Here is a 14306-nt window from a genome sequence, read left to right as displayed (position 1 = left end):
TTTCTTCCAACCTTGTTCATTCCATGATAGAATGTCTGGGGCTAGAAGGGATCTTGAAAGCTCATCCAGTCCAAACCCCATGCCAGAGCAGAATCACCTATACCAGGTCATGCAGGAACATGTCCAGGAGGGTTTTGAATATCTCAAGAGAGGGAGACTCCACAACTCCCCTGGGCAGCCTGTTCCAGTGTTCTGCTACCCTCAGAGGGAAAAAAATCCTCCTCATGTTTAAATGAAACTTCTTATGCCTCACCTTCCACCCGTTGCCCCTTGTCCTGTCATTGGGCATCACCAAGCAGAGCCTGGCTCCATACTCCTGGCACTCACCCTTTACATATTTATAAACATTGATGATGTAAAAGACGTCCAAGATCATTGAGTCCAATCATAACCCAACTAACATGACCACTAAACTATATCCCAAAGCACCACATCCACATGCTTCTCTAACACCTCCAGGGATGGCCACTCTACCACCTTCCTGGGCAGCCTGTTCCAACCCCTCACTAAAGTTTTCCCTAACATCTAATCTAAACCTTCCCTGGCACAGCTTGAAACCATTTCCCCGTGTCCTGTCATTGGTTACTTGGGAGAAGGGACCAACATCAGCCTCACTCCAATCTCCTTTCAGATAGATGTAGGATATCCCCTTAGGCTTCTCTTCTAAACAACCCCAGTTCCCTCAGTCATTCCTTGTATGACACTCTGCAGACCCCTAGGCAGCCTTGTTGCTCTTCTCTGGACACACTCCAGCATCGCAACATCTTTCCTACTCTGTGACACCCAGAACTGAACCCAGTACTCAAGCTGTGGGCTCACTGGGGCTGAGTATAGGGGGCATTATCACTTCCCTATTCTTGCTCAACACACTGATTGAGGTACAGGCCAGGATACTGTTGGCCTTGTTGGTCACTTGGGCACACTGCTGGCTTATATTCAGCCAGCTGACCACCAGCATCCCCAGATTCTTTTCCACTGGATTGCTTTCCAGCCATTCTGCCCTAAGCCTGTAGAACTGCTTGGGGTTGTAATCAACAACAGTTGTTTTAGTTCTCAAAACACAGATCTGAAAATTGAATTAGCTGAAAAGAGCTGCAAGTTACTCTTCCTGACAAGCAAGTATTACAGACTTGGTAATACTACAGATAATTAGGATCTGCCTCTGTGACTGATTTTAAGCTCCCATTTCTAATGTCTGGCCACCTCCCCAGGCAAGTCAATGGGAAGCAAAACATGCTATTAGCAAGGAGCTAGACTTCGCAACTGCTGCTTCCTTCCTATTTTGAAGCACCTGCTCTAATCTTCCTTAAAGTTCTATCTGGAGAGCACCCCCATTAACAGACTGCATGAGGAGAAGGCAGAGTAGAGAGAAAAAGCTTAATCTTTTTACATGAATTTTCCTTTATAAAGTCGATTTTTCAAAAGGCTTTATTATAAATTCTGGAAGAAGGAAGTTCATATTCCAAAGCCTGGTTCCTTTGGTGTTTATCAAGATATAATAAGATCATATTTTATTTGAAACAGACAAATGAAAAACCTCTGCCATTTACATAGAAATTAATTTTACTTTAGTTTGTCTGTGTTACAACTATTCAAAACCTGAGACACAGCAGCCCTCTAAAATCCTAATACGAAGGACTTGAGATAGGCAATGCATAAAGAAACTGTTCATCTAGCTTAGGAATATCAGCCTGGGTGAAGTTAGCATGTTGAAGCTTCATATATATGAGTTCAACTTTTTGTTCAAGACTGTCTTCTAAGAGATGCCTCTTCAGGATAGAGCTACAGAGATAAGGTTAACTACATAAGTTGCAAGACCTTGTACCTCCATTTAGTACTGGCTGAGTGACTGGTGTTGCTTGGATCAACAGTGTGCTGACATAAAGCTCACATACTCCAAACTACCTTTGAAAATCACACAGAAATAGGAGGTAGCTTCTAGCTCATCATAAAATAAAGGCTGTTAGGCTTGCATTTTTCTCCAGCTTTGAAACAGGGACAGAAAATTGTTTCTTCGCTTTTGTAACCCAGAAATTTTGATTGTGCAAGCCAGGAACTTCTCTGTTTAAAACAACATCATCAATGGTTACATCTAGTAATTTTATGATCTGTTGAACCCCTTAGCCCATTTTTTTCTTAAAGAGTCTTTGAAGAAGGAGAGTAAGTCCTCACAACAAATAGCCCTAACAGTTTAAGAGCAAAGACTTCTCTCAAAGGTGTTTATTACTGCTTTTCTGCCAGAAGCCACCACTCCTACCACACAGAGGATGTAAGATAAGTGCCCAAACCTCAGTGGCTGCCTATAGTGGTTTGGGGCCTTAGTACAACCAGATGTTCACTGATGGTTTAAAGAAATATACTGAACTAGGTCAGAGGAGCTGAGATCTAAGACATTAACTTCTGCAATGCTTTTGAAAAGAATGGTTGTGCAGACAGCTGTGGAATGTGCCCACAGTTAAGTTCACCAAAGTTCTTTTAGAACACAAAAGAAATCAAAATGTATTGTGGATTATATTTTACAGATTGTGATACAGTCCCTTACTTTCCCCTCTACTGTGGCTGCAAGCTCTAATTGGTGGCTAGAAGATGCAGTTTCGTGTTTAATGGCATTGCATAAATGTCCCCCTTCTCTTAGCACCTGTGGCTTAAACAAGTTCTTTTCCATTCATCACTGTTTTAAATATTTAGTAAAAAAACCCAACCACCTAAAATGAGTACAACTGTGATGTAATATTGGCAGAATCAATCAACTAGCAAATTAGAACAGTAAAAATGCAACTGTAATTTTTTACTGGTACACTTCCCCTTCCTTTTTTTTTCCCCACAAGCTTGATTCCATACTGTTTTCAAATAGCATCAACCACCAAAGTCCATTTTTTAATGGCACACTAGTGATGAGTAACTGTGGCTCCAGCCAAAATAACATTTTAAGTGTAAATATTCTGGTATTGAACTTCAAGAGGTAAGTAAGAAAGTCAATAGTCTGATTCAGAGAAAGCCTTAGTAACTAAAATTGGAACAAGAACAACCACATGCTTCACTGCTTGACCTTGGCACAAAACACCTTCAGCACAGTGTCTATATAGTCAAAAGACATGCACTTAAAATGCCTATTAATCAAGCTTTCCAGGAGTAGGTAAGTAATATTCCCATTGTTCATTTGCAATGGTGTTTTTTAACACTGATCTAAAGCACGTGGTATTTTTATACATTGAGTTTAAAACCTTAGTGTATTTAATTTCCACCTTTGCAAACAGGTTTCAGTCTGCTGATCTGACATTATAGAGTTAGAAGCCCCTCTAGTAAGTCAAAGGCAGGGAAATCAATATAGAAATGTGCACTCTAAAGCATTCCTTACTGAAAGACAAAACCTAAGAGGAGGACAGCAAATCAGAGGACAACTCTGCTTCCCATCCTTATCTGTATGCCTTTTTCACATCTGTGAGCCTTTTTCAGTACCACATCCAAACCACGAGGGTCTCCAGTAAGTTTGAAATTTACAAGGAGCATTTTTTCGTGAGAGAAGACAGCAAGTTTTTAAACTGACATTTGTTTCCCTCCATTAGAGGACTCACCTCTTTTGATGCCACTGTATGAACTGATTCGGTTATCCACCAACAAAACCAGGCCACAGAGAGAAGTTGAGTAGAGAGACATTGCGGTTTGAAGCCTGTGAAGCTTTACTCCACTGCGATGATTGCGCTTGTGTTTACAGAAATCCAGCATGTCAGCTCTCAGTAGCCTCAGGTTATGCATGGTCTTCAACTGAGCTCCTGCATGGTATTATTACACACAATCTTAGGGGTTAGAAGTGACCTCAAAAGATCATCCAGTCCAACTCTCCTTGCTATAGCAGAATCACCTACAGCAGGTCCTACAGGAATGTATCCAGGCAGGTTTGGAATGCCTGCAGAGGAGGAGACTCCACAACCTCTCTGGGCAGCCTGTGCCAGGGCTCTGCCACTCTCACAGCAAAAAAGTTTTTCCTTATGTTCTTGTGGAACCTCCTATGTTCCAGCTTGTACCTGTTGCCCCTTGTCCTATCACTGGACATCCCTGAGCAGAGCCTGGCTCCATCCTCTTGACACTCATCCTTCACATCTTTATCAACATGAATGAGGGCAGCACTCAGGCTCCTCTGCTCCAAGCTAAAGAGCCCTAGCTCCCTCAGCCTGTCCTCAGCTGGCTGCCTTCAACATCTTTGTGACTCTGCACTGGACTCTTTCAAGCAATTCCCTGAGGTCTTCCTTTAAATAAGAGTCCTAAAACTGGACATGATATTCCAGATGTGGCCTCACCAGGGCAGATTAGAGCAGAATGAGATTCTCTCTGAACCTACTACCACAGCCACTCTAAGACACCCCAGGATGCCATCTGCCTTCTTAGTCACAAGGGCACATTGCTGGCTCACTGCCATCCTTCTGTCTTTCCTATATGCAGCTTCTCCAATAGGTCAGTTCCCAACCTCTGCTGGTCTATGGGCTTGTTCTTTCCTAGATGCAAGACTACATTCATTACACTTGTAAAATCATGTAAATGATTTTAACACAGAGTAAATGTGGATTTTCAAGATTGTTACTAAAATGAAACAGATTAAAGTCCCCCCCTAAGGTTCATGAAAAAGATTGAAGGGATATATCAATATCACTCAAAGAAATTTCTTAACCATATATTCAATTTCACAGACACATCAGCAGTTTACAAAGAAATGGTCAAAATACAGTTTTATCACACACTGCTACAAAACAAGGCTGATCTATAACCAAAATGAGTCTCCTTCCCCATTATAAGGCTACGGATGAAATATTAATGCAGTCAAAATAGGCAGAAACAATAAGTAAAAAACCAATCACCTATTTTTTTCCTGTTAATCAATCATGGGAACTGAATTTACTACCCATATTTTCATACCAAACATGGGGAAAGTCAAAACATAATATTTAACCACACTGTTTTGGTGTTAGTGCTCTTTTCTACACTGGTCACTGTGCCACAGTGGATAAAAACTTGCTTCTAGAACGTTTTCCATTAAGTATATTTCAGGCAGCTAGGTATTGTTTGCTACAATTTATAGCATACAGTACCTCTTTTAAATAGGTGGAGAAGAAATACCAAACAATGTAATACATATGCTGACAAATACTGTGAGTAATACATGGCTTACACACATTATTTACTAGCATCAGTCCTCATGTTTGGTTTTGGTGCCAGTTTACCTTACCCAAGTGAATAGTAAAACTTTCTTCTAACAGTCTTTGATCTTCAAAAATTCTTCCATTTCCTTCTACAGATTCCCTCAGTTGGCTGGGCTGAACCTTAATTTCATCACTAAAACAATAAGAAATACAATGCAAAGCTTAGTCTAATTTTTGTTCAAGAGCAACAACATTTTGTGCAAGCTATCCAAAGTTTTGAGAGCCAGTTTGTGGAGACTGAGACTAAACCTATTTGAATGAACTCCACTCATCTGAGACTTTGCTTTTCCACTGTGCAGTATTCTTCTTCCATTGTGCAGTATTCTAGGTGCATACTAGCAGGTGTCATACTGACATTGCCTAGCTCATTTGTACAGCATTATGAGATAGAAATAAAAATAAATCACAACACCCAGTAATAATAAGAACACTGGAATAAAAGGGGGAAAAAAATCTCAGTCTATTTATAACAGCCTAAACCTTATTTATGAAGTTACTAGCTAAAACATTTCTTTCTCTCCACACTAAATGAGAGGTAAAAAACCAACCAAACAAACAAATCAAGCACTCAGTGTCCAAATTATGGTCTTATTTCACAGCAGGAGGAAACCAAAACATGCAAACGGGTTCACAGTGGTGTGAATAGCTCTTGTAGTGTCACTCTCTTTACAGATTGGTGGTTTCATAATCAAAGCCAACATGAATATTCTGTGGAAAGACTTTGGAAATAGTCTCAGAGCTTAAGCAGACTGTCACTACCACAGTGATGTTTTCCTGGTCACTAGGTTAGAAAGAGGCTAGCTTGTTTGTGAGCTACACAGTCTTAGGACATTCTGGGGCCATCCTGAGAACCACTGAAGACTTCCAAAACATAAATCCAGGCAAAAACATCCTGAGGAAAGTAAACATAGAGCATCCTCTTCCAATATATTTCTCTTTTCCATCATGTTCCATACATTCAGCTTACTTATCCCAAAAGAAAACACTTCAGAGAAAGTGATGAAGTACTTTATGCCTGCCTCTCACCACTGACATCCACCTTGCTTAAAGATGGTGTGTTTCCCATAAATTACTTAGACAGGATCTTCTATTAACATGAAGTATAAATAACCACCAGGTTTTACTCTTTCGTTCCCATCAGCAGCAAAGGTGATGGTTACTGATGGCAAAGGATCTCCCCATGTTATGCATTCCAATTTCCGTACCATTTTTTCTACCAGAAAGCTTCTCGCTCAGCTCTCACCACAAGTGTTCACACTAAAAAAATCCTTTTTCAGCTGTCCAGTGATGAATAATTAAAAAGGGAGAGAAAAAAGCATATTGATTTGATATGTCATACTGCTACCACTTACTAAGCTACGATTATCCTGCAGAATGTCCTTAACTAGTAAGAGAAAGTGTTGCAAACTAGTAGAAATTGTAAATCAAGGTAGAATTGACAGAGACCACAATCCACCTCCAATTGTAGCTTAGTGCATGATAACACTTTTTTGGTACAGAAACTTTTTAACACCACACAATGAAGAAACTCCCAACAATATTTAATTATGACAGAGGTTTTGCTTCTGATTATTCTAGTTAAATAGTCAATGTGAAATAATGATTATATAGAAGCAAATCCTTTGAACTATTACAGATAGAAATAAGCATCTCAGAGAGAGTAAATACCTGATTGAGCTGTTGTTGGGATTCTTTAGGTCCTGATGAAGCTTTATCACCCATTCCTGGTATTCCTGCTTCTGGATAGCAGTAGACTGTTTCAATTCATTGGTCCATTTGTTTTCCAAATCCTAACAGAACAACAGTGACAATTTGCATGTTTGGGTTTTCTTTTGTAAGACAATTATTTGAATGACATATTCTACTTCACCAAGCCTAATTTACCTGCTGAGATTCAAAGTGCTGAGCTGCTAATGAATTTACATCTTGGTCTGTTAGAGACTTCCCTAGTTCCTGCATCACCTTATCCATTTCAGCTCCTTGTCTGAAAGAGAAGCAAAAATGTAGGTTTACAACAACCACAGCTGATGCAGGCAGGTAAACACCAGGAAACAGGTGTGTTCAGTCTATTTTTAGTAGTCAGACAAGCTTCCAATTGAGCTACATTCAACAAAGAGACTAGGAGTTGAAAGGACTGCCCTGTCATAGAATCAGCCAGGTTGGAAGAGACCTCCAAGATCATCCAGTCCACAACCTAACATTCAGCCCTATCCAGTCAACTAGACCAGTTGATCCAATACCTCATCCCTCCTTAGTTTTCTTAATCCCCAGGTTCACTTAGCTTTTCACATTCAGCCCTTTCTTCAGCAAGCTGTTGATTTACCCCAGCACATATTTAGCAATGAATACCCACAAAACAAATGTGATTGGAGGGTCAGGAATTTCAAGTTAGCTCCTGTGTAAACAGAACAGTGCCTACATTCATCTGGAATAGTCTCAGCAGCTGCCACCAACATACAGAGTTTCTTGGTTATGACAAACAGATATGACCAATTAACATTGACCATCAGTCAATACACAGCTCTATCACACCAGAGCTCTTCAACACTCCTCCTCTTGGGATTAAGTGTTCTTTCTTCTAGATGTATAACTAAGAAGAGGTAATAAGGAGCAAAAAGTTTTGTTAACACATTATTGGCAACATTTATGCCCTAATTAGAAGTACCATTCAATCTAGGACTAGAACAGAATCACAGAACGTATCAGGTTGGAAGAGACCTCCAAGACCATCCAGTCCAATCCTTGACCCAGCACTGAAGGGTCAACACTAAACCATGCCCCTAGGCACCCGGTCCATGCACTCCTTAAACAGCTCCAGGGATAGTGACTCTAGCAATGCCATTCCAACATTTAAGAACTCTTTCAGTAAAGAAGTATCTCCTAATATGCAGCCTAAACCTCCCCTGGTGCAGCTTGTAACCATTTCCTCTGGTGCTGTCACTTGATGTCAAGGAGAAAAGCTGCCCTCCTCCTCACAGCAACCTCCCTTCAGGCAGCTGTAGAGAGCAGTAAGACCTCCCCTCAGCTTCCACTTCTCCAGACTGAACATCCCCAGCTCCCTCAGAAGCTCCTTGCAGCCCAGGTGTTCCAGGCCCTTCACCAGCCTTGTTGCCCTACTCTGGACATGCTCCAGCACCTTAATGTCCCTCAAATAATGAGAGGCCCAGAACTGAACACAATACTCAAGGTGTGGCCTCATCAGTGCTAAGTACAGGGGGATGATCACCTCCCTGTTTCTGCTGGCCACAGGGTTTCTACAAGCCAAGATGCCATTCGCTTTCTTGGCCACCTGGGCACACTGCTGACTCATATTCAGTTGACTATCAACCAGTACCCCCACATCTCTCTCCCAAGTTGCAGCTTGGCAATATTGCCACTTAAAGTGCTAAACTAACCTGTTCCTGTCACTTCACAAGCACCTCTCATACCTAGCATCTATACTCCATCCATATTCGTGAGTCTTCATTTTGCTTAAGGCATTCTTCATAAAAAGAGGGGGTTGGTGCCGGAATGAAAAGGAAAACCAGCATCGTGTGTGTTCCCTCTTGTGGGCAAAGCAACCACCTGCAGCTATGCAAGCTTACTAGGAAACTGGGAATCCCACAGAGACTTTCCTAAATTTCAAATGCCACAGTTTCTGGTTTAATTTTGAAGTGTTTTGCTCATATTTTCATAGAATTTATTTTATAGATATCCTAAGCACTTTATGTTGTAGCTGGGCCTGCTTAGCCTGGAGAGGAGGAGGCTCAGGGGTGATCTTATTACTGTCTACAAATACCTGAAAGGGCATTGTAGCCAGGTGGAGGGTGGCCTCTTCTCCCAGGTAACCAGCAACAGAACAAGGGGACACAGTCTCAAGTTGTGCCAGAGTAGGTATAGGCTGGATATTAGGAAGAAGTTCTTCACAGAGAGAGTGATTTCCCATTGGAATGGGCTGCCCAGGGAGGTGGTGGAGGCACTGTCCCTGGGGGTCTTCAAGAAAAGACTGGATGAGACACTTAGTGCCATGGTCTAGTTGATTGGATAGGGCAGGGTGATAGGTTGGACTGGATGATCTTGGAGGTCTCTTCCAACCTGGTTGATTCTATGATTCTATGATCACAGCGCTGCTTCTGTACTTGTTTTATTTCAGCCAAGTCCCTATGTTTTTAGACCACTTCAATGTGGATAGAATAATGAAAATCAACTATTGTATTATTTTGACTGCCTTAGCTTTGATTATTTTCAGTGACTCAGTAGTATAAGATAGAATCATAGAATCAACCAGGTTGGAAGAGACCTCCACGATCATCCAGCCCAACCTATCCCCCAGCCCTATCCAGTCATCTAGACTATGGCACTAAATGCCTCATCCAGTCTTCTCTTGAACACCTCCAGGGACGGTGCCTCCACCACCTCCCTGGGCAGCCCATTCCAATAGCAGATCACTCCCTCTGACAACAACTTCCTCCTAACATCCAGCCTAGACTTCCCCTGGCACAACTTGAGACTGTGTCCCCTTGCTCTATTGCTGGTTGCCTATAGTGGACCCTAATGAGACAAGCTAAGTACTAGGATGGAGCCAAGTTCTACACGGTGATGCCCCGTGCAGGGACAAGAGGCAATAGGTGAAAGTTGAACCATAGAAAGTTTCATATAAACATCAGGAGGAATTTTTTCACTGCGAGAGTGACAGAACACTGGAACAGGCTGCCCATGGGGGTTGTGGAGTCTCCCTCTCTGGAGATAAGCAAAACCTCTCCAAATGCGTTCCTGTGCGATCTGGTATAGGTGATCATATTATGGCAGGCGGGTTGGACTGGATGATCTTTTGAGGTCACTTCCAGCCCCTGACATTCTGTGATACTAAATATCTCTAAAGAGGTAAATACAAAATGGAAATAGGGCTTACATAGTCAAATACAAGTTGACATATGTTGTTCTCTGAATTGTACGCATATTGTGGTATTTAATAAGATGGAGAAAAAATAAAAGGAATACCTTTCCTGTAGTTTTTTCAATTCCACATCTCTTTCACTTATTAATTCTGAGATGCTAACAAAGTAATTGTGTTCCAGGTTTAACAGCATTTCAGAAGCTGAAGAATGTATCAGATCATGATAAACATCTGCAAAATCTTCATCCCAGCTTGGTTCTTCAGGTTTTGCATATTCTAACGTTGTCTACACATTGTAAAAGATTTTAAAGCATACAGTATAGTTTAGGACATAGAAGGATCCCACATAACATCAAGAAACATCAAGATTTTGACTACAGTGAGGAATCACCATTTTTCAGCCATTACCAATGTGAAAAGCACAAAATTATCTACATTTGCAACTGAGTGAATTTAGATAGGGCCCAAACCACCAGCTGTGCAAACAATGCTTTGCTAGAAAAGATAATTAACCTTTAACTTCAGTAAAATTTAATCAACAATGCTGATTTAAGAAAGTTACTTTTACTGAACACAGACTGACCCAAAGATGCCAGTTTTGCAAGCTCTTTTATACTGAAATACAACGCAACTTATATATGCAACCATTCCTGCGAGATTCAGCTGACAAATTGAGATTGTTATCACTGCAACATCAAGAACTGACTTAATCCTAACCCTTGAAATCAGGCTAACCCGCTCAAACAAACCACTAGCACAGAAGCTTGTAAACTCTTTCAGTGCTTTATCACATTCCCAAGCTCACCCAATACACACTTTTCCTTCTTAAAAGTTAAGCTAGCTTAACTTCGTTGACATTTATTAGGGCAGATGATTTGCTTACAGTTCTCTTTGTAACAGACATAAATTGTGGGATTTTTCACACTCTTCTGTATTCCATGACAGGCAAACTCAATTCCCATAAATATTTCCACAAATGCTGAAGTTTCTATCACTCCTTCTCTTTATTAGGACTCCTCCAGTTCTTCTGCATTCCTCTTTTTTGAGCATTACACACAGAACAGAATGCATAACTCTAGCTAAAGCCTCATCATTGCTAAACAATGTAAACCAGTCACAAGAGCTGAGGAAATGAGCTGGAAAGTCTTAGCTGTACACTTTCTCTTTGGAGTCCTCATTGTTATTATTGAGATTCAGGATAAGGGTACCACTGTACTAGCTTTTGCTTTTAACAAGTCTATTTTTGTTTGAATACCACTAGCTATTTACCTCTCAATTTTGTATCTTTTGGCAGTACTAAATTCAGGAATAACTTGACTGAGAATTTATAGGATGAAGATTTAATGAAGACTTTCATAAATCAAGAAGAAAAAAATTCTAAGAATTGTTCACTAAAAGCAAATTCCAGTATAATTTTGTCATCTTCACAGCTGTGATTCTGTCTGTACACACACAGTCTCTCCACAAAGCAGGTCCTGAATATTACCTTTTCAGCCTCAATCTTACCTCTTTATAAGCTTTAGCCCAAGAATCTGCCAGCTGGTTTATGTCCACTTTTCCTGACTTCACTGCTTCCAGAGCCATTTCAGCTTCTGTATCATAATCTTTTATAGTTTCCTCTTCTATGAACTTATCAAGAGATTGCTTCAGGTCTAATGTAACAAGAAGAGAATGTCCCATCAATAAATCATTCAGTGGAAGTACTGGTAATCATCTGGGAAACATACAAATAAGGCTTTTCTGAACACCTTCTACTCAAATACCTTATTTGATAATAATTTTCTTTAATGCATTGGAAACAAGTTCTTTAAAGCTGTCCTGGTAAATACCCTTCTTTTGGTCTCTTAAAGCAGGCTGCAGGGCACTTTTGGATGTGGATATATGACACTAATGGAACAAAAATAAATTAAATAAAGCAACTCTTACCACTTTCTATAAAACATGGTAGGTTGTGCAGAAGCATTAGGCGTCCGTGCAAATGACTAATATTCTCTTGCACAGGGAATCTGAGAGGCACAGTAAGCACCAAGTGTTGATTTCCAGCACTAAATTTGTACACATAGTCTCTCTCCCTAGTGCAGGTCTTCTCTTTATTAGGCTTCATTTTCTTGAGTTGATTTCCTGCATTAGAAATAAAAAAAGTCACATTTTCATAAAGCTGTAAGCAAAACTCCTAACTAAGCATGGCTTTGTTAATAGTTAGCAGTTGTGGCAAGAAAACGTAAAAAACCCAGGTTTTTTATTGGTATATTAACTCTGACTTACAAATACACAGGTGGGAACCACAGCATAAATACTAGTTTCTAAAATATTGAATTGAATGTATCAATACATGAGCTTGGGTAATAGCCTTTATAAATTACAGCAGGCAGAATTTAGGCAAAAACACTGAGATATCCACAGGACAGCAATGTGCCCTGGTGACCAAGAAGGCTGATGGGATCCTGGGGGGCATTAAGAGTCTGTCCAGCAGATTGAGGGAGGTTATTCTCTCCCTCTACTCTACCCTGCTATCACCTGGGGTATTGCATCCAGTTCTGGGCTCCCCAGCTCAAGAGGGACAGGGATCTACTGGAGAGGGTCCAATGGAGAGCTATGAAGATGATGAAGGGACTGGAGCACTGCCTGAGGAGAAAAGGCTGAGAACCCTGAGGCTTTTTAGTCCAGAGACAAGATTGAGAGGGGATCTATTAAATGTCTACAAATAATTGAGGGTTGGGGGTCAGGAAGGAAGGGACAGGGACAGCCTCTAAATTATACCCTGTGTTAGGACAAGGGGCAATGGATGGAAACTAAAGCACAGGAAGTTCTAGCTCAACATGAGGAAGAATTTCTTTACTGTAAGGGTCAGGGAGCACTGGAACAGGCTGTCCAGAGAGGCTGTGGAGTCGTCTTCTCTGGAAGACCTGTCTGGATGTGTTCCTGTGTGACCTTTGTTAGATTCTATGCTCCTGCTCTGGCAGGAAAGTTGAACTCAGAGATCTCCAGAGGTCCCTTTCAACTCTTAACATCCTGTGAAATGCTCTGAAGAATCTGCATAAACTTCAACTGAGTCTGCAAACTTCAACTGAACCTGCAAACTTCAGCTCAGACACTGTAACTGCTGCCATGTATATCTCAAAATCTGAAATCCTTCCTCGACATTAGGCTTTCTTTTCGTTCTTTCTGCAGGTGGTAGACTTGGAGGGAGGCATAGGAATTTGTATCCCTCTTTAGAAGATAATCATTTTGTCACTTTGTAACCTACTTTAGGATAGATTGCCATGATTATTAAATAGTAACTTTAAAAGTAAGCCAAAAGAAAAGCAAAAGAACTGTCCACAGTATGAAAATACATAAGGACAACACATAACTGTGTCAATAATGGTCTCCAATGAGGAGTAGTTTCCATTCTTTTCTTTTGAGCAATACCTGCAAAGGTGGACACAATACTCCATCTGAAATCTCGTTGCTCTACCACTATCCAAGGAGAAGTAGAAAATAAAATCATCATCATCAACAGCCTTCCACAGCAAAATTCACGGGACTAGCTCATTGGTCGACTTGGTTTTGTTTTGCGAACAAAGCTACACGTTGAAGAGGGGTTAAGCAGATCAGTTATAAACCACTTCACCTCAACAACAAAAATCTCACTCAAGGCGAGCTCTGCCGAGGCTTTCTCCAGGTATCCTCTCCCTCCGTGACGAGGAAGAGGGATTTAAAGGACACTACTCAGAAATACGACACTGACAAGCGTCTTTCTGCTGCCCGCCGACGAAACAAGATTTAGTGGAGAGGAAAAAGTCAGAGGCAGGTGGCAATCGCCGCCTTTGACCGCAGAGCAGCTCCAGCAGAGAGGGGCAAAGTCTCTCCCCTTAACAGGCGCTGGTGCCCCCAGCTCCAGCTGAGGTGCCAAACCGGTGGCCCACGCCACGACAAACAACATTAGCACCCGTTACTGGAAAAAAGCAGAAACAAAGCTGGTGGCGGGAGGAAAAGGCCCGGAGGATGCCACCCCGTTCACCCCCTCCCCGGGAAGGCTCCAAAACCCCAGGGTAAACAAAGCCCCTCAGCTCGGACGGAGCAGCGCCCGCAGGCAAATGGAGTCGCTTTCCCGGCCGCGAAGAGCAGGAGCACTGTCTTGCTCCCTGTTCGCTCACCTGGGTCCCGCACAGACAGGTGACGGGCAGCGGCAACCCACGGCGCGGGGGTGCGGCTCTTCCGCTGGAAAAAGCAGCGGCGCCAGCAGTTCCCGC

General features: G+C 41.7%; 1 protein-coding gene across 2 annotated transcripts in view; it reads right to left on the bottom strand.

Annotated features, from left to right (window-relative positions):
- Positions 1 to 14298, bottom strand: part of FERRY3 (FERRY endosomal RAB5 effector complex subunit 3) — a 30954-nt gene extending 16656 nt beyond the window's left edge. The window contains exons 1-8 of one of the 2 annotated variants that reach the window (XM_064142342.1): positions 14211 to 14298; positions 11998 to 12192; positions 11578 to 11723; positions 10176 to 10357; positions 7080 to 7179; positions 6864 to 6985; positions 5222 to 5328; positions 3576 to 3773 (exon numbers count right to left, since the gene is read on the bottom strand). In XM_064142342.1, coding sequence (XP_063998412.1) covers positions 3576 to 3773; positions 5222 to 5328; positions 6864 to 6985; positions 7080 to 7179; positions 10176 to 10357; positions 11578 to 11723; positions 11998 to 12175 — 1033 coding nt within the window. In that variant the 5' untranslated portion in view covers positions 12176 to 12192; positions 14211 to 14298. Of the gene's footprint in view, positions 1 to 3575; positions 3774 to 5221; positions 5329 to 6863; positions 6986 to 7079; positions 7180 to 10175; positions 10358 to 11577; positions 11724 to 11997; positions 12193 to 14210 lie in introns of those variants that run through there. The other variant, XM_064142341.1, reaches the window with a different exon arrangement.
- Between the last annotated feature and the right edge of the window lie 8 nt (positions 14299 to 14306).

Source organism: Pogoniulus pusillus, chromosome 4, assembly GCF_015220805.1.
Source record: "Pogoniulus pusillus isolate bPogPus1 chromosome 4, bPogPus1.pri, whole genome shotgun sequence".
NCBI classification, from domain to species: domain Eukaryota; kingdom Metazoa; phylum Chordata; class Aves; order Piciformes; family Lybiidae; genus Pogoniulus; species Pogoniulus pusillus.
The sequence above is the reverse complement of the archived record's forward strand: the minus strand, read 5'-3'. Positions and strand labels throughout refer to the sequence as shown.